This window comes from Larimichthys crocea, chromosome XIII (genome assembly GCF_000972845.2).
Source record: "Larimichthys crocea isolate SSNF chromosome XIII, L_crocea_2.0, whole genome shotgun sequence".
NCBI classification, from domain to species: domain Eukaryota; kingdom Metazoa; phylum Chordata; class Actinopteri; family Sciaenidae; genus Larimichthys; species Larimichthys crocea.
The window spans coordinates 47,567,783-47,594,512 of NC_040023.1; the positions used below are offsets into that span (position 1 = coordinate 47,567,783).

The 26,730-nt window shown below is 41.0% G+C and overlaps 1 protein-coding gene across 1 annotated transcript; it reads left to right on the plus strand.

Moving 5' to 3' along the window:
- Positions 1–12,636: 12,636 nt before the first annotated feature.
- Positions 12,637–16,033, plus strand: sem1 (SEM1 26S proteasome subunit). The gene is made up of 3 exons (XM_010735776.3): positions 12,637–12,794; positions 13,265–13,358; positions 15,835–16,033. The coding sequence occupies exons 1-3, from the start codon at positions 12,719–12,721 to the stop codon at positions 15,875–15,877; spliced, it is 213 nt and encodes a 70-aa protein (XP_010734078.1). The 5' UTR covers positions 12,637–12,718; the 3' UTR covers positions 15,878–16,033.
- Positions 16,034–26,730: the final 10,697 nt, after the last annotated feature.

The window sequence follows — 26,730 nt, forward strand, 5'->3', positions numbered from 1 at the left end:
CATGCACACGTGACTGGCCATTATGTCTGAGAGTGTATGTGTGTGTGTAGGCCTATGTCTGCACATGCAAGGCTGGAAACAATGGGACCGGTTCAGAGACGCCACTGCAAGCGGCCCAAGGCCAGAAGGACGTTGGCTCAACAACAGCTCATACAGACGACTCTTGGCTTCTCGCCCATTATCTTCCCCCAACCAGCCAGCCAGAACTTCTCTGTGTTCACTGGCCTTTTACAAAGGCTAATGAATAGACCCAGTAGCAAAACTTGAGGATGATCACAAAGATATCATCAGGCTCATAGTTTGAAAATGACAGCCTACCTACTTGATGCGATAAACCACTCTCTGCAGACGATAGCGCACGTTTAAAGTAATGCACTTTCCTGGCCCACTCAAAGAAATATGGTCGATTTTTTAACAGATAAACGTGCAAAGTTTCTCGATGTAAAGCTCTGTGATGTTTTATACCCTTTGGAATCACATAATTAAACATGATTGAGGTTGCTGTAGTTTTTAATGTCGTGATTTTATAACTATCCAGAATCAGCTGGATTTTTATTTCATTAAAGCTAGAGGCTAACCTCTTCACACTGCTGCTCTGTACAGCGTACAGCGTTATAGTGATATTACCAGGTATGTGTTTTTTTTAAATATAATTATTATTCTAAGCTGTGGATGTTCACATAATGGAAGAGAAGAGGTGTTTCACTGAACAGGTCAACTCAAAGTTACACCATTTTAAACTCTTTAACATCTCTTCACCGTTAAAAGCATTTAAAAAGTGTGCACTTTATTACATGAGAGGATTTTTTTTTTTTTGGGAAACTACTGTGAAACACCTGCATGCACATGATTGTGTTTGGTGGGAAAGCTGATCCTGCAGCCTTACAGAAGAAATGTTTTTTCAGTCATCTCAGCTTATATGGCATTCTTTGAGCAACGTGGCTACAAATCCTTTTTTTTCCTGACATGATTTCGCTGCAGAACAAACAAGTTGATGTTGATTAATTGACTCATTCTGGATCAAAAGACCAAGTTATCCTCTCCAACCATCTTTTCTAGGCAGGTGGGTAGGTCCCATTAACTTCTTTGCTAATAATGAACCATAATCTTACTCTAAAATTACTTCAGAACAATTTGAACTTTTAGGAAAATCTCATTATATACCATCATCTACAATGATGGTGGAAAGGATCCAGTGCAGCCCTGAACTGCCCTGTGTTTCCCCTTTGCGTGTGTCGAGATCTGAGAAACCTCCCACACAATCCCAGACTGCTTTGCCCTTGATCAAAGGTACAGTGTGTTATTCAGAGAGCCTGAAACTATGATAAAGGGACTCCTGTTACAATTAGTGGGAAGTTGTATGTTTTTCACCACTGCGCCTGCCCCATTCTCGTCTTGTAGATGCGTTGGTTGGGCTGATTGTGGACATGAGAGCATCGGCTCTGACCTCTGTTTGACAGTAATGATTGCGTCTTGACCCCAGGCTTTTTTGTCTAAGTGATGACCCTGCGTGTATTTTGTTGGGACATGACTAAGCAAGATCTGGGGCAGATGCTTGGGTGATATGACATACAACACACCATTTGTGCGGCTAGTAACGGGATGGTTAAACAGTTAGAGAGATGACAGAGTTTCACTAACTCTAACCCATGCTGTTCACACACAGTGTGTTCACTTCCGTGCGCTGTAGGACTCTTTAAACCAGCAGCTGCAGTTCACATCTTATATTCCAGTATGCATGCATGGGAACTTGTCCTTTTTCCCCTGCCGTGCCCCCCTCCTTCCATCCCCCCATCCACTTCCTGCTATCTCCAGGGCCAATCTAAAGCTGCGCTATTACGATTCCTGTACTCGGTGTGTTGGCGGCCGATTTAGAACATCAACACCATCAATCAACCCGCCGATGGGGCCAACCAGCTGGCTGAACCGTCCTGTCCCACTGCAGGACAATTTGTCATCCGACGAGGCCAAGTTGCGTTCATGTAACTACACCCAAACCTTTCTCCTCTCTGTCTCTCCCCCTTACTAAAAACCTCTTTTGATGACTTTTTGACTCGCACTTCCAACTACTTCCTTGAAGCCTCAACATCTCGACTCACAACAGTCTCTTTTCCAAAAGCTTCACAATTGTTTTCTTTCTGCCTCTCCATATGAGGATAATTATAAACACTTATAGACATCCACGGGAGAAGGCTCACTTAGGTTTCTCTTGACTGATGGCTTTGTTTCTGTAGCAGCCTGTTTTATTCACTGTTTTGGCCCTTACTTTTTGCTGGAAAAATAAGCTGTGCATTGGCCATTACAAATGTTTCCCCCCTTTTTTGCTTTATGTGTTTCGCTGAGGTGGGTCATTATCCACCAAAATATATAGCCAACAAATAAATAAACAAATAAACATGCAGTGGAGAAACCATGAGTCATAGTTCTATAAAACATAGGATATGGCTATCCTGCTCACATAAACGAAACAAATATTTGATTTTTATGCACGCTTCCTGTATACTTTAGCGATAATAATAGAGTAGAACAGACTTTATGTGTCCATAAAAGTCGTAGACACGGTCGATAAAAAGGAAGGCTTTTCCCAAACTAACAAAACAGAAACAAGCTTTATCTTCTGAATTCATGTCATCACTTAATATGCAAAAAACACGCGGCAGTTTTGTCAGTTCAATTACTGCTCTCTATTTGGTAAATTCTAATTAGAAATCTGAATTACTGCAGTTATACATGACAAATGGCTTTTATAAATTCCCTGTAACAATGATGTCATAGATTCCTCATCGCCCCATAGCTCATAACACACACACACACACACACACACACACACACACACACACTTGCAGACACACATACACTTCCCCTCTTAATTGCTCAGTGTTCACTGCTTTGCCTTATTTCTCCGTTGCTCTCACTCTCCGAGCCAGCTGAGAGTCCCCTTGGGGCACTGTGGGGGCCTTAGAGTTGTCCAAACACCCCAAATGAAGGTCTGGGGAAGTTCCTTGCTCTTTCGTCTCTGCCAGGGAAACAAGTGCAGCACAGTGCGCAGACTTGGGAGTGTGTCTGCTGGGGTCATGATAAGCTGCTCAGCAGGCCCTCACAGTCACGCTACCATTTCTCCCCTTAGCTCCCCGCTGCCGTGGCCAGGGCCAGACAGCCAGCCCCAGCTGCACAACTTGCTGCCCTTTGCCAGTTCAATCAGCCAAGGTCACCAACAATCAACCAGTGATGATACACATCTGTGTGTCTGTATGTGTGCTCTGGAAGGTATCGAGCAGCATGCCTCCTCTAAATTCCTTGAATAAAACGGTAATATATTTCCCACTACGCGCTGCACGCTTTTACACACAAACTAGCAACTGTATGCACTCATACGCATAAAAAATCATGTTGCCGTCTGCAGAAGGCGAGAGCTGTGTTAAATTAGATGATCAACTTTCAAGTGTGTGCAGGGGATTAACAAGAGTCTGCAGCAAAACACAGTCGACGCTTCCAAATTCTGGAGTGAAAATGATTTCTGCTAAACAGAACCATACCCCAAAACTGGGCGGCTTTTTACATGGTCGCACGCAACTTTTATTTGCCTGTAAATAATTTTCCGACATCCCATTCAAGAATTGGAGCGTTTGATTTCACTTTTTATGAGAGCATGTTTTACAAATGCTACAAGAGCCAAAAGAAACTGTACCTGGCAGTCACACTGAGAGAGGCTTTCCTCACCTTCTCTCGGTATTAATGAGCCCAGAAACGGCTCGGATTCAAAGCCAAAATAGATTACATACAGCGTGAGGCAGTTGCAAAAAACACCGCATGACAAACATCGACGCGAATACTGCTGAAAACATGCTGAACTGGATTCCATCACATTAAACAGAGGCTGATTGTAACAATTAATGTTTAAAAATATTTCTGTCAATGTGATTAATGAAGAATCCAAGCAGGCTGTTTATTGAAACATTATAAAAACTTCTTTTTTTTTTTTTTATTCTGAGCAATGTGATAGTTTTGCATTTAACCATACTTCCAGTTGCGACTTGTGTGGCGTGTTTTGGCTATCTGGAAGAAGAAGAATGTGTTTAGGCGCACGAGGAAGCGATAGGGGTGAAATTATAACAAACATAAATTGGACCCGTGGCATTGGCCTTTCTTTGAAAAGTCTTAATGACAAATCACCACTTTCTCTTTCACCTCCTTGTGTTTCATCTGGGCTCTACCCAGGGTGCTCCGCTCCAATCCTAAGCGCCACATTATTGGCTGAGCCGCTTAAGCCTCGCCCATGGCCATTTTCTCAAGCAAACATTTTTGGTTTTATGCCTGCCTGGACTTCTCTGCTAAACTGACTTTTACTGCTACCACTGGCTGTTACCGCAATTTGAAAATGCAGACTGGCAGAGTATGTGGGAACTGTGGTATTTTGTTGTGGTGCAAGGTTTGACTCTGTGTTATTAATGTCTCTGTATAAGTCTCTGAATTTGGAATATGTGAATGAATCCAAACTAAGTAGTCATTACAATTACTTCATGTATGTGTAGCATATTGTAGTTTTTCCTCTGCCTAATTTAGGATGTTCATTTTCTCTTTTTTCCCTGAAACTTCCAAGACTGACAATGAGCAGTTTAAAAATTCAATGAAGGAGAAGGAACAATTAAGAAACAGTAATGACTTAACCAAAGGGGGGAGTTCAGTGCTTACTCTTGCATACCTTTCTCTCTGTTTTATCATTAACTTTCCCCCTGATACAAATAACAGCATAATAATGCTTGATTAAAAATTTAGACTTCATATTGTTTTATTTCGTGGACAAAGTGGTGTCATACAAATTTTAAAAAACACAGGATGGTTTTCTGGTTGTTTTGATAAAGTGCTAATAATTACATCTTTTTACCTGACCTGCCTGAACAAACACACAACCTTTGACCTCAGTGCAGAAGAGAGGATTGTGTCCCATTCACGACATGAAACCACAGTCAGACGTCCAGACCTGACTGATGGCTGAGGGATGCCAAAGCTAAGTCCAAGCCCAGGTGACCACCAGCGGTCCCTGTCTGCAGCCTCGTCTTGAGGGTCTAACTACTTAATAAGTGGCTGTCCCAGGTTTCCTGGACATAGTCCAGACCCACAGAGGCCCCCTTCGAACGGACGCCCAAAAGCATGAGGAGGGCTTCATTTATCAATCAGACCAATCACAGACTTTTCCGGGGCTAGGGACGGCCACATGTTGGGGATTAGGCACATGGAATTCAGTACAACCAAATTGTTGAGAGTTAGTCAGTTAGAGATTATAGCAAATCAACAATGAAAAGAGCTGGATTACACAGTTGCAGCTGGATTGATGCGCTGTAGGTATCATGTCTCAATGTTAACTCAAGACACTTTAAAGTGAAACTATGTCATTTTTGCTAAACAGCGGCCACTGCAGCAACAAAGGACAATATAGGAGCTATAGCTATTGTAATTGCAACATAAATGAGTATAAAGAGGAGTCATAAAGTCAAATAACTGACCTTATACAGCAATATTTGTATTAAAGTTTTGCTTACCAGAGCAAGTAAGGCTGTAACAGCAAAACCCCCTGAGTGTACTGGTGCATTTTGTTGCTCATAAAGACAGATTTTTATTTGTAATAGGTAGAATGTTATTCAGATTTACGCCAGCTTAAAGCATCTGTACATTTCTATATATGTGACAGCATACATTCCAAAGTCAATTACAGCTTAAGATGATCAAACATGCAGATGGACATACATCGTGCACGTTTTTCACAACACGTCCACAGCATCGCGACTCTTACAAAGTGGTATGACATCATTGCATTACAAATAAGGTTCATCTGAAGGCTCGGAGTAGATAATTATTGTTACCCAGCCACCGCACAAGCTGCGAGCCGTGCAACTGATTTAGAAGCCGACGGAGAGAGATGAGCCATCACCGTCACCTCTGGCATGTTGTGTCACTCCTGCTCATTTCCATCTCTGCACAAAGATGACAGATGAGGCTCTGACAGGTGTCAGAGAGGAGCAGAGCAGGTCTTGTCATTCATTCGCCAACCTCCCCCCCTATCCCGCTGTGTGGGACAAGCATGCTTTGATATACCATGACTATAACTCGGGAGAGAGGGAGGTGTGTCTGTTTCTGTGTGTGATAGATGGAGAACTAGAAAATGACTGGTCAGAGGAAAATGGAGAAAAATGGGAGAAGAGGAGATACACGGGTGATGATAGATATGGATGCAACAAACAATATGTAATGATGCTCTTAAAATATCAGGCAGACAAAACACTGAAGGAGTATATAAAGTCTGTATGTGGGAGGAGAGAGCGAAAGATGTTTTAAAGCAAAATGGTTAGAAATCCAGGTAGCCAGCATTTCTCCATGGACATGCGACATGTGTCATCTCTCACAAAGCCCTTTTGTGGCACTGATCTTGGGACACGTCACAGCACAATAGATGCACTTCAGGCCTAAATTACCAAAGGCTCAATAAGCATGAAGGAGAGTGAACATGTATCATTTTACCCTCTTGGCCTAAATGAAGAAAATTATTACAATCTTGCTGTTAAATTATAAATTATTTGATTTAACAAAAACATTTTTTTCAAGTGGAATTATGAAACATCACATCAGAGCTCGGTAATATGAATATACGGTGTAATTTTATTTTTATTTTTTTTTAATATCTGTGGGTTCCACTCCTTCATTTATCCGTAATTTATTTGCAGCAGTCAATGAAAATATGTGTCAATTCACCATGTGCTATTGCCAAAGAAATTAACAATGATTTTACACAGCGAACAGCTTAAGCTAATGACTTAGTGTCAGTATGAGGATAGACTTTGCAGATAATGGGTACTTCCAATAAGAGTGCTTTTCACAGAGGGGGTTATCACCTATGGTAAGAGTGTGTAAGTGCTTTTCACATACAGCATAGGTCCATGGCATTGGACCATGGACAGAGGTAGAACACTATTAGCGCACATTACTGGAAATAAATTAGCATGTAATTCTATGATTTTATTAAATGATATTTTGGAGGTCTAAAAGTACAGCAGCTGTAACCGTGATTGTAAGTGTTTTGAGCAGCATGCATTTATGCAAAAATGTGGTTTGCATGGATTTTGTATCACGTCCGTGTTGGTAATGATACTAAACAACGTTGTCAAAGAACTATATGAGTATTTGAAGTTATATACTGTTTATCCCCAACCCTATAGTCACAGTCGAGCTCCACCAATAGAGGTGTCATTGTTCCTCAACTCAAGATTTCAACTAGGGTCTCAGGCAAAATGGAGCTAGACCCCCCATATTTCATTTCTCCCTCGCTGATAGCATTTATCAGCGGTGTCCTGATAAAAACAAAATATGCAACTTAAGCCTGAGCAGGACTAAGCCGCCGAGGTGGACAGGATTACCTGGAGGCTAGCCGGGACAGGCATCAGATTGTACTGTCATAAAGGGCCATTAGCCTCTTGGCAAACTGTACCTCAAGCCCAAGATGACAGGCCTTTTCAAGACAGACAGGGAGGAAAATATGAAACTTAAATTCGTCATGACAGACATCTCAATGAATGAAACTCCCAGAAAAATGACTTTGTAAAGCAAAACAACAATGAAAAGATGCTTTCTTTTGTCATTTTTCTCTTCATTTGACACCTATGGGAATTTATCTGATTGTGGGCTTTTTTTGCATGAATTAATCAGTATCCACTGTTCTCCACTGGATGCAAATATTTCTACGAAATGAAAGACTTGGTTTCCACACAACACACAATGGAGTAGACTTACTGACTGGCTGGGATTAAATTTAATACAGGATCTTGACAGACATATCCTGGAAGCGTATCGCTCTCTCTGCAGATTTCCTAGGAGCAAAGCTTACATGTTTTTTTTTTTTCATGGATTTGCCTCATTAATTGGCTAGTTAAGTCCCCTTAATCCACGATGATCACTTTCTTGTATGTCTTAGCGTGTTTCTTTAAGCTCACATATCCCGTTACTTTTGTCGTCTTAATACTTCACAGCTTTGACAACAAAATGAAGCTCGAAAACAACGAAACTTTCAGAGGCATGCACGCGCTCAGTTTTGAGTGGCACCGTAGGAAGCCTCCATTTTGAGGCTGAGAAAATGACAATGCAAAGTATAATTGTTGGGAGGGGGTGTCTAGACAATGTGTCCACAGGTACAGCAAGTATACGGCTGGACGACACAGCAGACAGCCGGCAGCCTTTCTATGCATTGTCACTTTCTCTGACATGTGGAGGTCTTGTCTGTTATCTTTCAAAAAGGGGGGCAGGGTGGGGGTGACACACAAACTTCTCTCTTCTCTTTCAAATCTCCACCCATTTCCATCCATCCACCTCTCACTGTGCACTGCCTCTCGGCCATATCGTGAGCAGGGGCCTGTGAAAAAGAGCCAGGCAGTAGTGGCAGGGGGGGTGGGTGTGGGGGCTGGTAGACCGTCAGACTGGCCGGGCAGGCTTCAGCTGGAGTCTTCCTCTGTCTGTCTCTTTCAGTGTACTTATAGCGGCTGCCGACTTGTCCTTTCCCAGAGGGCTTTGTGAAAGGACAGAAATGTGATGCTGCTACTCAGACACAAGTTATGGTGGAGTCTGTCTGCGGTGGCCATGTTGTATCTCCCTTCTATGACACTCCCCCACCACCTCCACCTCCTCCTCCTTCTCCTCCTATTTTACCTGAGCGGAGAGACTCCAGGCGCCAGGCGCGGTGTAACTGCAGTCTCAGGTATGCTGGGCGGACGTTGCAGCCACTTCCCAGGGCTTCACCTGCACATGAGACAGAATGACACGGGCACCAGGATCAGTGATACTTCAGGGAGGACAGCTCAAAGAAAGACAGACTATCATTCATAAATCAAATACTCCCACTGAAGATGTGAATGAAAGTGCCTCTTTGGTTGTCATTTTATAGCTTACAGCCTAATTAAATGTGATTGCGGCCATCATTTTGATCCTGTTGTCTCTTTAAAAAAATGGACACAGTGACACAAACTTATTCTGTTGTCAGAAATATTGTTGGAGAGCAGCTAATAACTAAAGAGCTATCATGTGTATTGCAGCTATTTTGATAATTGATTCATCATTTTTCAAGCAAAAATGTTCAACCGAGCTTCTCAGCTGTGGAGATTTGCTGCTTTTCTTTTGTCTTGTGTGACAGTAAATTGGGATTTTGATAATCCACTTAAACATTTAATTTGTCACCTTGGGTTTCAGAAGTTTTTCAATATATTTAGACATTTTATAAATCACCAATTAATCGAGAAAATTATCTTTTGATTTTTGGTGACAAATATAATCATTAGGTGTACTGAGTCAAACTTTATTGTCAATTGCTGCTATATGTACAGGACATACACAGAATTGAAATAGCGTTTATCCCAATCCCTGGTGCAAACAGAAAAAACATTAATTATAAAATATGAAATATAAAATATAAAAAATATATACAAGTTAAAAAGATCTAGGAAAAATATGGCAATCTAAGACATAAACAGTATGCTTTCACGATATATCAGTATAAACAGAATGGACAGTATAAATATGGTAAATAGGAGCAGTATTAACAGGGGTTAGTGTCCAGAGTTTGTGGGGCAGTGCTGGAAGGGAATTCAGCATCCTGACAGCCTGGTGGATGAAACTGTCTCTCAGTCTTTAAAAGTATCAGTAGGCATTCCTTCTTTCATTATTTCAAACAGTACTTGTTTTCATTTTTAATTTGAATGTAACTAAACACTGTAGTTTTAAGCATACATCTAACTGGAATGAGGCTATTTAAACACAGTGGTATTTACTTCCTGCACTTTCTCTGCATGTCTTGTTCCTCTTTCCTCCAAATGTTGTGGCATTGTCATGTGTAAAGGCTTAGGATGATTACAAAATAATTTGAAAATAGAATAAGTGTGTTGAGCTTAAGTTGAGGTTTGCTCCATCTGTCAACATATGACAGCTGCAAAGCAATTTTCATTGTGGCACGGGTGGTTTTGTGGTAAATGTGCGCTCTCATTTATCTAAAATACATCCTAAGCTGTGGCTGCCGCTTCATTATTTGAGCAGGCCACATGGGTTACAATGTGCATTTGTTCCTAAATGAAAAATCTTTGCTGAAATTTGACTGACTTGAGTGCATATGTTTTGAGGAAAGAGGACTGCACGAAGCTTTTGTGGTGGTGTGGGAGAGGGAGTGTGTCTAGGAGAGAGAGAGAGAGAGAGAGAAACATACAGGGAGAAATTCAGAGGGACAGAAAGAAAGACTTTTCTGTTTTCCCAAATATTTGCAAGTATTTTCTAAGCTTTGCTCCACCCTCTCGATGTCAAACCACTGTTATTGAAAACCATCCACGCTGAAAACACAGAAAACAGATGCTTTACAGTAGCCCTATCTGCAATGAAGGTCTGCATGTTTTTATCCAAGAGGTACAACAACAGTCATTTAAAAACACAGAATTTAAGTTCATTGTAACGTTCACATCAAATCAAATTCATGCATTCATCTTTGCTGTTGGAGTTTGACAATAAAATTATAAATAAACTAGAGTCAGTCCATTAAGATTTATGCATGTTGAATTTATAATGATGAGCAACTTAATTCTGTAAGAAATAACATTTCCACACAATAAACCAAGACTCAACATCACATCAGCTACATCAATCTGCACATTAGCACTCACTTTGCTACTGATAAAACTAATGTGTGAACTAAACTAAGTTATCTGAAGGACAGCATACAACATGCCAAAATGTCCATGACACCACAAACACACTAAACTATCTACACTAAACTCTTATGATGAAATCGGATTAGCTACTGGATGCCATATTTGTTTTGCAGTTACAGAAAATGACAGCTATATTCACACTTCAGGCCTTAAAGGTCAGTAACATACAGGGTAGCTTTGTTGACAATTTAAAAAATATATTAAAGTTTAAGAGCAGTGTTTCTTAAACTTTTTTTCTCCACGTACCAACTCAGAAAATATTAGGGTCTCAAAGTACTACCATTATGACTGAGATTAAAAAAGTGTATGCTGATTCTGTTCAGTTGCAGTGTACATAGGCAGGGCCGGCCCTAGGCAATTAGTGGCCCTAAGCAAGATTTCGTTTGTGGCCCCAAAAAATTCCTAGTGCGGTCAACAAATTGCACACACTGCTCATAACTGAATCAACACCCACACAACAGAGATGGACAAATGATTTAACATCAGATCTCTTTTTTTGTGTTTGAGGCTTTGAGGCTTCCTTTTTATTTGGCTTCAGATTTCTCATGTACACTTATGTTATAATACAAGATTTCAGCTTGAGGAACAATCATTCATGATTTTTATTGAGAGTCGTTATAAAGTTTCAGGGCGTTCCCGTAACCATAGTAACTCACAGTGCCAGAGGGGAGGTGGAGACGCTGTGCTGCTGCCAGAAGAGCCACAGAATGAAGCCGTTTTGTCAGACGTGCTCTCACAAAACTTGAGACAGTCAAAAACAATTTGATAACTGACGGACAAGTGGCGTGAGAGCATGTGGAAGGCGTACAAGGCCGGCCTTGTACATAGGAGGCAGATTTATCACTAATATTAAGATTATTTATTGTTGACTGTTGAATCCTTAATAGAACCAGAGCTACCTTGTTGTACTGCTGATCTGGACTGCACTGAGCTCACTATCTTTTTGTCACATTTGAGCTCATGTACACGAGTTACGGGCAAGAACGTGACTATAGCAGGCTGATATTGAAACCAAATGTTTCAGAAAATGACATTCCAGTCATCCCATACTTTATTTACATTAGCTATTCTGTAGAATTTTGATAGTTTAATATGTGTTTTTAATGAATTTATTTCAATTAAAAAAGATTCCTCCGAGTACCACTACAGAGAGGCCACGTATCAACAGCAGTACTCATACCATAGTTTGATAAACACTGGTTTAGAGGATTTATATGATAAAATGGTTCATGCACACTTTTATAATGACTCCTCTCTGTGCAGAGAGAGGAGACTTGCTCTATGTCAGCTGATATTTGGATATGGACATTAAGACCAAGACTGCAAAAGTTACTGTATATGCATATTTTTCTTTGTATATTATTATTTTATGTACTCATGTGTTTTGGTGCATACTGTATGCCTGTGCAGTGCAAATCTATCTATCTATCTATCTATCTATCTATCTATCTATCTATCTATCTATCTATCTATCTATCTATCTATCTATCTATCTTCTTCTTACACTATGGTCACCTTACATTACAATACTCTTTTTATATATCATGCCACTTTTATCCTCAGTACTTGTCTATTTTTAAAGGTTGATTGTTTTTCGTGTTTATTGTGTAGGTTATACATATTGTCTGTCTGTTTATTGTGGGTTTTTTGCCTTTTCTACTTTTTTTCTAATTCTGTAGTGTATGCTACACTTTCCTCTGCTGCTGTAACAAGTAAATCTATCTATCTATCTATCTATCTATCTATCTATCTATCTATCTAATCAAGCTTATGATGAGTTACTGCATGTGTGTTATTGACTCTGAGCAGTAATCGTACCTTGTCTTGCAGCCTGCGCTCTCCTGCGCTCTCCTGCGCTCTCCTGCGCTCTCCTGCGCTCTCCTGCGCTCTCCTGCGCTCTCCTGCGCAGTGTGTGCCGCCTGAACATCTCCGTCCTCCATTCATTCATCGTCACAGCAGCAGCAGCAGCAGCAGCGACACGAGCTAACATGTCAGACAAGAAACAGACCGTGGACCTGGGTCTACTGGAGGAGGATGATGAGTTTGAAGAATTCCCAGCCGAGGGTAAATAACACAGACATCATTTCAGTCCGTGCTGCTCTTATTATTTTTATTTATTTATTTGTTTTATTGAACATCATGACTCTTTTTTTCTGCGCCGGGCCCTGCAGCAGCAGCAGTGACTCAGCTAGCCGAGTCATGTTAGCAGCTAACCGCTAACACGCCACAACCAGCTCATTAATACGAGCTAAAGCAGCGAGTTTACTGATGAAGCTGCGTGTCTTTTTTCATGAAACAGTCATTGTAGTTTTGTTATCTCACAATAACTTCTCCGTCAGCACGCTAGCCTTTATAACTTAGCCCCCTTTGCTAACGCCAATGCGAGCTAAGCTAAGCTAACGCGTTAGCCGTCAGGTAAACATCTCCTTTAAGATGTTTACACTGTGTCCTCTTCCTCTGACAGACCAAGCTGTCTTCACTTGTCTTGCTTTTGTATCGTGTTGTTGGTGACACCCTTTCTGTTTGTTTCATAGACTGGACGGGGCTGGATGAGGACGAAGATGCTCATGTTTGGGAAGACAACTGGGACGATGACAACGTAGAGGATGATTTCTCAAATCAGCTCAGGTCAACATTCAATTACAATTCACGGTGTTTAACTACGCCCTGTTATAGACTGTCGGGCTGGAGTGGGTTTATTTTCATGACTTTTAACAGGATGTTAAAGTTATTGTCACCAGTCTTTTGTGTGTATATCTTATATACTCCAATCTTACATGCACTCTATTTATTTAATCACTTGACACACACTGACCATGGACCGACCAATAAACACAGATAACTTCATCCTTTTAATGACACTGACATGTCCTCCAATAATTTCCACTACATCAATCAAATGTCAAGATACTAATCCTTGAAAGATTTCCAGCTTTCACTATGGATTAGCTATGCAGGTGTCGACTGTAAAGCCATTACTGTTGTTGTATTGCTGCTTATTGCTTAAATAAGTCAATAATCAAAATATGCTCACATGCATTAGGTTGAAACTAATTCTACTGATTAGGTTGTTTTTAAATTAGTGATGCACGATATGAAAAATTTCCACCGATAATTTCCCGCTTCTCATGACCGATACCAATAACCGATAATCACATTCATATTTCAACCCGAAAGACTCCCCTATGGGGGACAGCGTGAGATGCATGCACAATACAGACGATCAGCGTCTGCTAGGAAGCATCAATCCTGACATGTAGCGTACCAAAATGACGGAGAAACTCAGCTCTACCAAGCATTGCTACCCAAACGAAACATAGTTCAGTCCCTAAGCAATTATCTGGGCATGTAACAAAAACACGAAAACACCGCATGTCCACTTTAGTGCTTCTGCTAATTTCGCCACTTCAACCAAAGCACACAAACGTTGCATGAAAGCAGAGACTCAGCTAATTACAAAGATATGTGTCTCTTCACTGTGCGATGAAAACTCTGCGAGCTAGCCCCCAAAGAGTAGCCAAAAAAAAAAATCCACAAAACGATACAGTATGTCTGATCTTTGCTGTTTTGTGGTCAAAAGAAAAAACGCTGCTCTGTCTCTGCTTTAGTTTGAATCAAACACGAAGCTCCTGGTTGTTTCCATAAAGACAAAGAGGCTTTGACACTGAAGTGTGACCTCTTGCTGAGATATACTACCTTAGGTTTACTTCATTCTGGATCGTCATTGGTCAAAGGTGAATGTGGGCGGTACTATTCGATTCTCCAGACACTGATTGGTCGACAGGTGATAGGTGACAGGTGTCAATCATCAAACACTCTGTGTTGTTTTAGTCTTAGCAGCACCGCTAGCTGCTACCTGCTGCTTCATATTCTTTTAATACCGCTTGTTTCAAACGTTGCGTCATATTAAAACTCAAAGTCTTCTTTCCTTCTCTCATCCTCGCTGAACAACTTTTGCAAACAGCAATGCTGTTGTTATCTTCTGCCACACTGGTGAAGACATGTTCATTATTAGTCTGGCAGAGACGGGGCCAGGTTTGGGTCCTGCCAGTAAGGCGCGGTAACTTTTGGTTATCGCTTTTCTCCCCATATTGGTCGATATTTTATCGGCCCGATAAATATCATGCATCCCTATTTTAAATCGAATTAAATATTCTGGCAGGACCAGCTGTAAGTCATTTTTGTGCTGTGAGGCATGTGCTGTTTGTTTTACAGCAACAGGCCTCATTAATTTTACATGAATAGGAGTTATAGGCACACTAAAATAATTGTATTTATCGCTATCTGTTAATATAGATTTATCACTCAACATCACTGCCACATTTATGATTTATAGCCATGATAATCTTTCTAAAACAGTGATTGCAAAGTGGGTTTTAAATATAATTTCCTTTTAGAAGTTCTGAAGTGCTCTCTAAATAAAAAAATCAATATACAGCTTGAATTATATTATATTAAGTCCAGAACTTGCAACACCAAACAGCCTTTTAGTAAGCTACTTATTTCAGGTTGCTCTTTGATGAATATTTGTTTTGTTTTTTTACTCTGTAGTCTTGTCCCGGTGTCACCCCCTCATTGCTCTGAAGCTTTACAGACTACTACTATTTCCAGCTTATGCATGTTTGCATTTTTATCTGAAATTGTGCCATAAACACAAACACAAGGAAGACAAACAACTACCGTAATTACCTTGAGTTTGACAGTGTTACTCTTTTAAGTTACCATAAGATCAGTAATGCTTTCGGCTCACGCTCTCATTGAATAATCAATAACTGTTGGTAGATAAGTGGCTGGTCTGTTTTTATTTGAGTACACTTTAGACAGTAATATGCCATTGTTTTATTTAGGCCAATTATGATAGCCATGCTATTAGGTTGTTTCTTAAATATATCATTATTGTTAAAGGCCACAGCTGCCATATATAGCATGTATGTAATCATCAAATCCATAGCTGCACGCATTCTGCAATATTTCTATATATTTTTTTCACTCCCATCTCTTAATGGTTCTCACAATCAATAGCAGAGGGTACTTATGCCTCAGCCACCCACCTGTAATCATCTCTACTGACTTGATCTTTCTATTTTCCTTTTCCTCCCTGCAGAGCTGAGCTGGAAAAACATGGCTACAAGATGGAGACGTCATAACGGCTGACAAAGACCTTTCAGTGTTTGATGACATATGGACATTTATATTTGAATATTACTGGCTTACACTGCAACATCGGAGGAGATTTGAGGATGTTAATTTGTTTTGTTTTTTTGTAAGAAATATTGATGAAGTAAAGTGTTTGGAGAAAACAAGTCGAGTGTTTTTACTGACTGACTATACTGCAAATGTTAAGATGAATATTTAAATTTAACATTTTTGGGTGTTGTTCAACTTTGTAATATTTAATCTGATCTACGTACTGTTCCTCATCATCAACAGGAAGAAACTAGTTTGCATTTTTTTATAGTAACACAATTACACAGAAATTAGTAAAAAAAATGTTTTAGCTTGCCCAGACATAAATATTACCAGTTGTAGATGTGTATTTGTTGTCTTATGATTTCAAAACTATCTTTTCTTAGTTTAGTGTCACTCCCTGTTAGTATTAGCTGCACTCTGGGCCAGAAAACCTTTTCTTCCCAGTGGTCCAAAACATCTGTGGTACAAACTAGCTCTCCTCCTGCTCCTGCTCTGAGCTCACAGTCTGAGAGCAGCCCAGCTAACAAACTAAGCTAACAGCAGCTATAACTCACAGCATATTACTCTCGATCAGGAAACTGTGTAAATCACAGTTGTGTGGAGCAGCCAGAGGACATCAGAGAGAAATATTTTCTCCATAAACTGATCTTTCACCAAAATCAGTGTCCGAAAGCGTTACGGTATTTGTCATCACACACAAAGCCCAAAGTTACAAAAACAGGCGTACGGACTGAAGAGTTCACCATTTACCTGATAAGGTTATGATATGATTTGAAATCTGTTATTTTATGGTAGAACAGTTAAACAGAGTTGCTCTGAATAATCACAGGAACATTTCTTTAACTGAACAAGAACAAGTTGTTTTGGTAAATGAATGCGGCATCAGTTTCCATCATGTATCCAACTCAGGCAGCGTAACCAGTGGCTAAATGTAACTGATAACTCGAATGGTTATTACCAGAAATCTAGCCTGCGTCCTGTTTCACTTCATACTTTGAGTGCTGTTATTATTTCCCCACATAAACTAAATCTGTTTTTGAAGTTATACATTTTTCTATTCAACATGACTCAGGGCTGGCTAAAATATGTCCAAATTATAGCCTTTGTAAGAGCTGTTGATCTCCGAGTCACACCTGCCAAGTCAACCAAATCTACCTGTAATGGCTTGTTATTGCCCTCTGACACATTGTGAATTTATTTTTGGGCTTAGATGAATTTTACTCAAGTCCAAGTGAGAGATCTGTGATCATTTTGTAGCAGCCGCACTTTTATGTAAGGCTCTGTTTATTGAAACTGTCAAAGTGATGAGAGGAGGAGGAGAAGAAAAGGTGTACAGAGGGGGAAATGGAGATGTGCAGAAGCGGTGCACAGTGGAAGTACACACAATGCAAACAAGTGTGTGTAAGTGTGTTTGTGATGCATGCTACACACATACAGAGGCACTGTGCTGTATAACAGCCCCCTTCCTACTCAGCCCCACAGCGCTGGGCCGAGTCCCTGAAGGAGAGATTATCCACTGCCGTGTTTGTCAGAGGCAGGGAGGGGGTCTCAGCATGGGGCCTCCCAGCCTGCCTTGCCTGGGCCTGCCCCTACTGCCAGCCAGGCCCTTCTCTTCCGCTTGGCACAGCGGGAACTCCCGTACTGAACCAGAGGCCAATTTATCCCCGCCACACTCCCCCGGCAAAATGATTTCTCTCAGTATTTTGTCGACTCTCAGTCCCAGGGTCCTAATGAGGTGAAATGGATGCCAGTAAGACCAAAGCTGCAAGAGCAGCTTTCATCCTGAAAACAACATCCATCCTCTGCCTCTAGAAGTGAAAAGCAACCTTCAAAACATTTACTCGTACTGTATTTACCTATTATTTCTGTATTCCAAATGTGTGCAACTTGTGCTAATTTAAGATGAAAACATGGTTTTTAATCCGCTATATCGGATTTATGGAGCTGCATGCATTGTGTGACAGAAATCTTGGCTTCACATGCGCTTCATACTCAGCTAAAAATACCCATTTTATCAAGTAGTTTCTGCCATTAGTCAAGACCTAAAAATCTTTTTATTCTCCATAAGCAAGTCAAAAAATAAAGCTATACAGAGAGTACCTTAAACCTGTTTCCAATATCACAAACTGCTCGATTATCCCCAAAATCATCTGCATCTGTATTTTGAAAATTGGAAAAAATCATGACAGGTCACTGAACTAGAATCATGAATAATTCAAATTAAGCAAATTACCTGAAAAAATATTAAAAGGAAAAAAGAAACGATTAACAGAATAAACATTACAGATTTGCTCAGTTTGCAGTGATTGTTAAGACATCCTTCCTTGTTTTGAAAACTGTGTACTTGCTTCTAAAGGGTATAACATGACAAATGATGAGCGATGATTACAAATCTTATAAAATGTTCGTGCAACAAAAGTGTAACACTGAAAGTGACGATGCAGCCAGCCTTTTATGTAAGTATTGTTCCTTTATGATAATGATCATTTCTGCCACATTTAGAATATTCTTTCCACCACTGCCTTCTGTCTGTGGGTGGCCATTCTTTACTAGCTTTTGTTAGTTTCCTCTTGTGGATCTGATTTACGGGCACTATTTGCTGTTTATATTTGGAAAGAGTAAATCTGCACTTCAAAGCGTCAGACTCAGATTTTGGCACTAAAGTCTGGAAAAGGTGGAAGTGGAAATCTGTTAGCTCAGGTCAAGCGTTTAACTGTTGGCAAGTGAACGCATGCTGACAAGCATCTGACAGTCTCTCGTTCTCTTCTGGGAAAATACAAAATCCTTGTTTACTACCAGTTATTATCCCAATCAGCTGCATATCATGGCCCTCCTGAGTGCGCAGCCCATATTGTCCTTGAAATACAATGCTCCAGCTGCTACTGATATTCGTGTCAATAAAGAAAATAAATATTTTGTTGGCAAGTACAGCAGGAAATAAAGAAGGGTCACATGTTCATGAAGTGAACTCCAAGATCTCTGATATAGCTCATCCATACCTGATACTCCAATCTGTTTATGCCCTTGAAACCAAGGGCCCTGGGCCTGATGATTATTCTAAGGGTTGGGAAGTCAGTGAAGTGAGAGAATCGGTAAGTGAGAGCAACAGAGGAGGACTTGTGACCATTTTGTTTGTGCTGAGAGCATGAGATTGGTCCCTTGTGTTTGACGCCATGAGGGCCTCGATGGGCCCTCAATATTCAACCTCACACAGATCGTCGGCTTTTTTAGTGTCTATGCGCTAGTTCTTCTTTGATCCCATTAAATCCTGACTTTAATTTGTGCAAGCATTTTTGTTGTTCCTTTATGACCCAAATGATTCACCTTGACATGTGCAAGACGGTTCACTGTGGCTGATATTGACTTGACATGAATAACAATCTGCTGGGGGAACATTTTGGCTGCATGTTAATTTTTTTGAATTATTTTTTTAAGAGGGCAGCTCTCGATTTTTGATTTAGTCGTTGCAAAGTTCGGTCTTTATGCAGCAATCCAAGCCATGTGAAATACTTTCACCAGATTACATTCTGGATCGGTCTATGGGAACTAGTGGATGCTGCAAATCCTGTAAACTGATTCTTAAAGCCTAGATTCTTCAAAAAGCGTTTTCTTATTTGTAAATCGCTTTCCCTCGGCCCACACAGTTCTGAGACCACATGACTTCATGCAAGAGAGCAGCCAATGGAACTGTGGCTAGGACTATTTCATAACACTTCATGTTGGGAGATGGCAGATCCATTGTTCTCAAGGCCAACAAGCCTGTGGGCGAGAGTCCCTGCTGTGTCTACACTAAGGAAACACACCAGCCTCCCAAGCTATATTTTCCTCTCTTTTCTGAACACTCTGGAGGCTACTGTGACCATTCCAGCTCTCGCCCCACCACTGCAGGCCCTGCTCTTCTCCCCTCTCCAATCCCCTCACCACCGAGCCAGAGAGAAGACGAAGCTGTTGCTGCACAGCTAGGAAGCATGCAGCTGCTACTATAATAGCCCTAATTGCATGTTTCTTTTGTTGCGCTGAAATTAGCGGCGGGGCTACAATACTACTACTAAAACCCCCACAACCTCCAAGTAAAGATGGTGGGGAGAGAGTTAAAAAAAAAAAAAAGACACTCGGGGTGCGTTCACCAGTGAGACTGCCAACCCACTCTCCGAATGGCGAATGGCCCACACCTGCACGCTCGCACCCCCGCTAAAGTAAACACAGATAATAAGGTATAATTACTTTAGAAAATAATAACGAGGAGCAACCCTTCAGACCCCCCTACTCCCAGTGACAAAGGGCTGCCTGTTTATTGTGGGGGGTGAAGCAGCCCCAAAGGACGCTGGCGAATGCCCTATCAAAAGACCTGAGGGCCCTACTGTGGATCCCTTATAGGACAGCCATCAGTGTCAAGGAGGATTGGGGCTTTTAAGTTGCTTCTACCCTAACTGCCTCAATTAACTAGTATGGATTGACCACAGGCTACTTTTGTAGCTCTATTCATTCTCATCAAAATGATCCTGTGTTGTCTTGAATAATTTTCTCCATTTCTATGGGATCAGAAGGAATTAAGAATATGTATCTAACAAACAGCACCGATAGTACCAAGTAAAATTCAGAAATAGGAAGACAGCATATACTGCGTGTACGTGTGCAAGTAAACAATGATGCATAACGGCAAAGGGTTCTCTGTCTATTGTGATCACAGATAACGTCTTAAGATAGATGTATTAAATCTAGACGACAAATAAGGTGAGAATATATGGATGAGTCTGCCTGAAGGCACGAGATTGTGGATGTAAAATGCAATAATGTATACAGTTTTATTGATTTATTGATTAGAAATAATCATGTTGTTTTTCTTAGTGTGATCATGTCACCCAGTCAGTTGAACTCCTGCATCCTAGCCTGCTGGTTCTGTCCAAAAGCTCATGAATTGAAACAACAGTGTCAGACGTTTTCTTGGCCCTGAGTTAGTGAAGGTATAGGAGTGGTTTTATCAATCTTCTGCAAAGAACCGTACTTCCCAGAATATTCTCAATTCAGAAATCCTGCTCTGTCACTGCATATTCAGCACACATCATTCCAAACTTGAGCCACAAAAGTAGAATTGCTTTTTAATCTAAAAAATATGCTGACACTACCATTACTTTGATCTTCACTTTGACACTGCAGTGAGCATCGAGCACCGTGCTGTGACCCCAAATTTCATACTTGTGGTTATGGGGAATATAAATATCGCAAATCAAAATATTTTACCCCACCTAGTTACACACACAACTAACAATATCTGGGTTATATTTCATGCTTTGCTCCCAAACCTGAGTCATCACAGCTCAACTGAAAATGAGGATAAACTCAATCGAGCATGTGAACATGACACTGGATAGTTGAGACAGTACGGGATCACGCCACTGCATCATTGTCACTTAAACCCGTCCGGATTTTAACCCGATCTGACGTGTTGGCACACAGAAAGAAACAGATGGGTATGTTTCAGTTTAACGCTATTCCTGGTGGTTGAGTCATTATGAAAACACAAGACTCTGGTTTGATGTCAGGACGGATTATGAGTGCCCTGTTTCAGCCATGCTGTGTATGACATGATCCATCTCACGGGTCTTTGGCAGGAGAATGTATATTTTCATAAAGACAGAGAACAAACCAAAAACAACATGTTTGGTCAAAATTGCATAAAGACCAGGAGATTACCTGAACATGATAACATGATTATGCCATAGAAATGTGTAATATTTGTGGGAAAAAAACAGAATACACATTTACAACAACAAAAGGAAACATACCAAACTGCAGTGATCCAGCTAGTTATGACTAAAGTTAGCTTTGTTTTTATTTCCTGTAATTGATCATAAATTCTGACGCTCCGACATCTTAGTAATTCTGTTACGCATGAATAGATACAGCAGTAGCCAAAGTTTAATGGCCTAGCTTAGAAGGATAGCAGTAACTGCCACAGGCCGCAGCCTCCAGACTACAGTACAATTTGTGAGGTGTGATTGAGGTGGTTAAGTTACCTTTAAATCTTTAAATATATGTGAAATGTATTTAATTATAGATTAATTAATTGTTACCTAGTTGAGGAAAAAAACAGAACTTGTATTTTCTGCAGGTGCACCCTTTAGATTGTCCAAAGCAGTGCAATTTCAAAATGTTCTTTTGTTTTAATTTTTAGGTGTTATGTTTGTGGCACTGATTAATAATCAGTCTAAAAGGCATACAATTCAAGTTTTGCAGCATATATATCTGTTACAGCCTTCAAGATTCTAAACATTTTTCTCAGCTTCACTGGTCCTGTAGTTACTACTGCTGCCTGCTTTTGTAAGGCTGTAAATGTGAGTTATGTGATCAGCATTTGTAAAAAAAAAAAAAAATGACACAATATGGATTTTGGTAATACCCGCCCAAAAAACAATCCTGTTTATTCCCAGGCTGCTAGTACGCTGTGAAATAACACACATCACTGAAGTAGAAAATCTCACTGAGTAAATGTTTTGCATCTATTTAACGCAAGTCTTAGTGGAGTCCAGTACTTTTATCAACACAAAGGGGGGATAATAGCTGCTGTGATTAAGCGTTTAATGTAAAGTGAATCAGTGTTGCATGTGAGTCATCCTCATGCCATCATTAAACCACAATGTGCAACCGAGCCAAATGGCCCTGCGAGGATGGCAGCGTGTTTTTAACTGTGACGTCTGTGGCAACAACACCCCCTGCTGTGTTTCCTTCCCGTACGCCCATGATACCTGGTAATTAGGGAGTTTGTTTTCTATTTTTGCTCCTGGTTTTTACCCCCATCCCCTCCCAAACCTCCAATATTTGAGCACACCGGATCAGCTATCCACCTGTCCTGCTGCACTTAAAAGCATTGGACAGTGAAGGAAGAGAAATTAACAGGGGGGACAATTTAGACACCGGAGGTTTTTTCCGCCAGAGCAATAAAGCACACTTGATGTTATTATCATGTCTGGTGAATTATCAGGCCTCTGATAATTGTAATTAATCAATCATCAGACTCACTCATGCACTCTCGTGAAACCCAGCATCACTGTAGATCAACCTGAGCAGTGTTGACCTATGAGAAATCAATGTGCAGCCACGATTCAAGGCAATAGCTAGAGCGTCTTTCCGTTGGATCAAGTAATTAGTGCATGCTTAATTACATGTCACAGTATCTGTATCGCAACTGCACAACGGATGGGAAACAATTGCAGGAAAAAGTCCATTATAGACCTTTAACATTTCACAATCCAATTCAAGTCAACATAAAAAGGTTGCAGGACAAATCGTCCCCTCAATTCACATCGATCATTTCACCACATCCAACCAAAAACCTCACCACTTCGCTGTGTGGCCGGGTTCAAAACAATAGCATATGTTTAAAAAGGGAGTTCAATGACAGACTAACTCATAAAATAGGACATAACATTCTCTCTCTCTTTCTTTTGCTGTCTTTGCCTTTCATCACCCTCTTTCTCTCTCTCTTGCACACACACACACACGTCTGGTAAGACTGGGTGGGAGGCCTTGGCCCAGCCACAGTCAACTGGTCCCAGTCCCAACAAGGAAACAATTAATCATGTGTGAGCGGCTGTCTGAGTGTCTGCTCTCTGGACAACAACAACACTCAGCCATTTATCTCCCCTCAAGGCAGGACATCCAGCCAGCACACCACGCAGGCATGCACTCTCTCATCCTCTCTCTCTTACACACACACACACACACACACAGATGTGGAAACAACAAAAATGCATACACTTCCAAATACACTCAAATGTACAAGAATGCACACGTGCACAAAAAAGAACATTAATGCAAGCACATGTACATTTTCAGAAGCAGCAGATGTGGATGACATTTGGCAATGCATGGACACACATACACACACAGGTGCTTGCTGTTTTGTCATCCTAATCATATAGATGTCAGCACTTTCTAATGGTCATGATGACATATACAGGAGCTGCATGTTGCTGGCTCACTACAAATCTCTGAGATCAAAGACAGACTAAAACAACTCAACTTTCTTTCATAGTTTGAGAGTGATGCCTTTTTATCACAGTTGCCTTTGATATTTCAAACTATGTTTGCTGTTCATTACCCAAACAGAATGGAAGTACTGGGGCATTTTTCTTGCAATCTTCCGAAATGATGGAGCAAAGTTGAGTTGACAGTCATTTCATTTCAGGAAATTTAGTCCTCTCTAATTTAACTCTTGGTCTTCCGACGTGGCAAGGCGGGTTAGGAGTGAGCTAAAACAGGCGAGACTTAGTGAAATGAAATAGGAAATTTGTCGTTTATTCCTCATTGCTGCATCTACCTCAAACAGGGGGTGGTTTGTGTGTTAGTGTGGGTGTGTGCACATGTGTGTTTGAGTCCATAACCCAAGATCAAGTGTGTATCTGCACTCATGAATTGGTGTAAGCGCACGTGCATCTGTATATGTGTTAGTGCATGTTCAACTTGCCAGAAAAAAAAAAAAAAAAAAAAGGGCCCTAAACCTCAAGTGGAGCAAACAAAGAGGCCGGTGTGTGTTTCAGGATGGGGCATCTGGATGGCATCAGGAGAGCTTGGCAGATTGGTAGTGACACAGGTTACTCCTGAGGTCCCTGGTGAGAAACACATCGCTGCAGTCTGCAGTGGAAAGGGAGCTTTGAAGCGCCACTGAAGAACGCATCTGCATTCCAATGTTTTCATCCAGCAAGTTTTTTTTTATAACACCACCCACCTCTGGTTGAAGATAGAGTTGCACTTTGCAGGTGGACCACTGGTGAGAGTTAGTTCACAAATGACAAACAAATGAAAATCAAGTCAAGAAAAGAGAGCCAAGACATGTGTAGCTACGCAGTGAAGTCCATGCCCCAATCACTGAGTGAAAATCCCCAAGATTTATGTTTTATGTACGTTTCAGTGCTGTTGACAGAAGGCTCTGCACTTTGAGAAAACACGTGGTACCACACAAGAGATGAGATATATCAATATCACTTTCATCTTTGTAGTGTAACCAGCACCTGGTTGTCATAGCATAAAGACTGGAAACGGGGAAATAACTAGCCAGATTCAGGTAAAAATTTGCCTACCAGCACCTCTAAAGCTCACTAATTCACAGGTTATGTTGTTTGTTTAATCAATATTAAAAACAGAAAACAAAAAAAACAACATGCTGTGTTTTTATGGGGGGTATGTGCTGGACTATATCCTTGTGTGCAGACGCTTGTACCCATTCAAGGAATAACTGGATATTCTTAAATTTGCACAAAGCCAGGCTACTTGTTTCCTCGTTTCAATCTTCACATCAAACCTTCTGCAAGAAACAAACTATTCCTTAGGCTGGTATTGCTCTACAGATGGCAACCACCAGCAGGATGACATCTTGGGCCAAGTGTGCTGTAAAGATGAACAGCTAACCCACATCTATAAAACTAATTCTTTAGAAACATTTAATCACACTCTTCATGTTACAGTCTAAAACTTCCTGCACCAACTTGAACTTCAATTAAGTCATTTGGACAAATGCGACCATCATTCTCTCACAGTCCAGGTGGCAGCTTGACAGGAAGAGGAACAGGAAAGGACTTAAAGATTTGCTGCTGCTCTCATTCTCCTTCAAAGACAAATGCCCCTCTGATAATTTCCCACAATGCTCCTTGCACGGAGGCCTCTGTGATCAGTGGTTATGAGAAAGCGCAGGAATCTGACAGATTCCCTCAACCAGGGGCAGAAGAAGAAAAAAAAAAAGAGGTAAAACCTCCTCTTTTTCTGTCTCTACAACCTACTCCCCCCCCGTTTTCAATTCCTCAGCCTGTTCGCTGTGCATTTGCGGGAAGCATCTGGGTTCATTTATCCCAACCCAGGCAGGCTTGAGGACCCCTGTGCCCTCTCGGGTTGCAGGGTCTGAGCGTGCTTCAGTGTGGGTCCTTGTTGTTGTGGAAGAGAGGAGCTTGAGGAGCCCGCTAGCCTGTCTGGACCATCTCAAAGCTCCCATCCACCCCTTCCCCTGTTTCGCCAGGCCCCCGGCCCATCCCAGATGCCCTGAAGCATGGTTAGTGTAGCGCTTCATCTGAACTGAAAGATGCTAAACAGATTCATCCAGAAGCTACAGCGAAGACAGCCCAACTTGAGGTTTAGGAGAGTTTCATGGCAGATGGAAAAGAGGCAGAGTCCACAGAGGAAGCTGGTGCTTCAAATAAATGTGTGTGTGTGTGGGGGGGGGGCTGATTTTAACTTTAGGTGTCTCACATATTTATGAATGCACACGTCAACATTTGCATAATGAGACAAGCGGATGTACACTACATCCGAAATGTGTGTGCAGGAAATGCATTCCCATGTCTCAAGACCGCAGGTGAAATGACTGAGAGGTCCATTCAGCCCTTCTGTTTGGTATAATCCACAGTCCACTCCATGCCAAACGTCAGTCCGGGTTATCAGGCTGCACAGCTGAATGGAAGCAGAGTGAGTCTGGCTGGTTACTTAAAGTCATTGAGAAGTTATTCAAACACCCAGTTATTATGGTGTAAACAAAGGCGGCTTGTCAAACGCTATTACAGATATGGTGTTTACAAGAATGCCACTTTAATGCACTGCATCTTATGTATGATGATTAAGGATAGTGTGTGACAACCGAAATGAAAGTAGATAAGAGGCACTGTTTTGTTCAACAGACAGCAGAGACTATGCAAACAGAGTGAACTGCTAATAGGCTCCCTATAGGACTGATAAAGAAAGGCCATAATAGCTTTTATGTATTAGCACAAATAGTGTTTTTTCTCATGGAGGAGGTAGTCCACCATAAAGAAGCATGAACAAT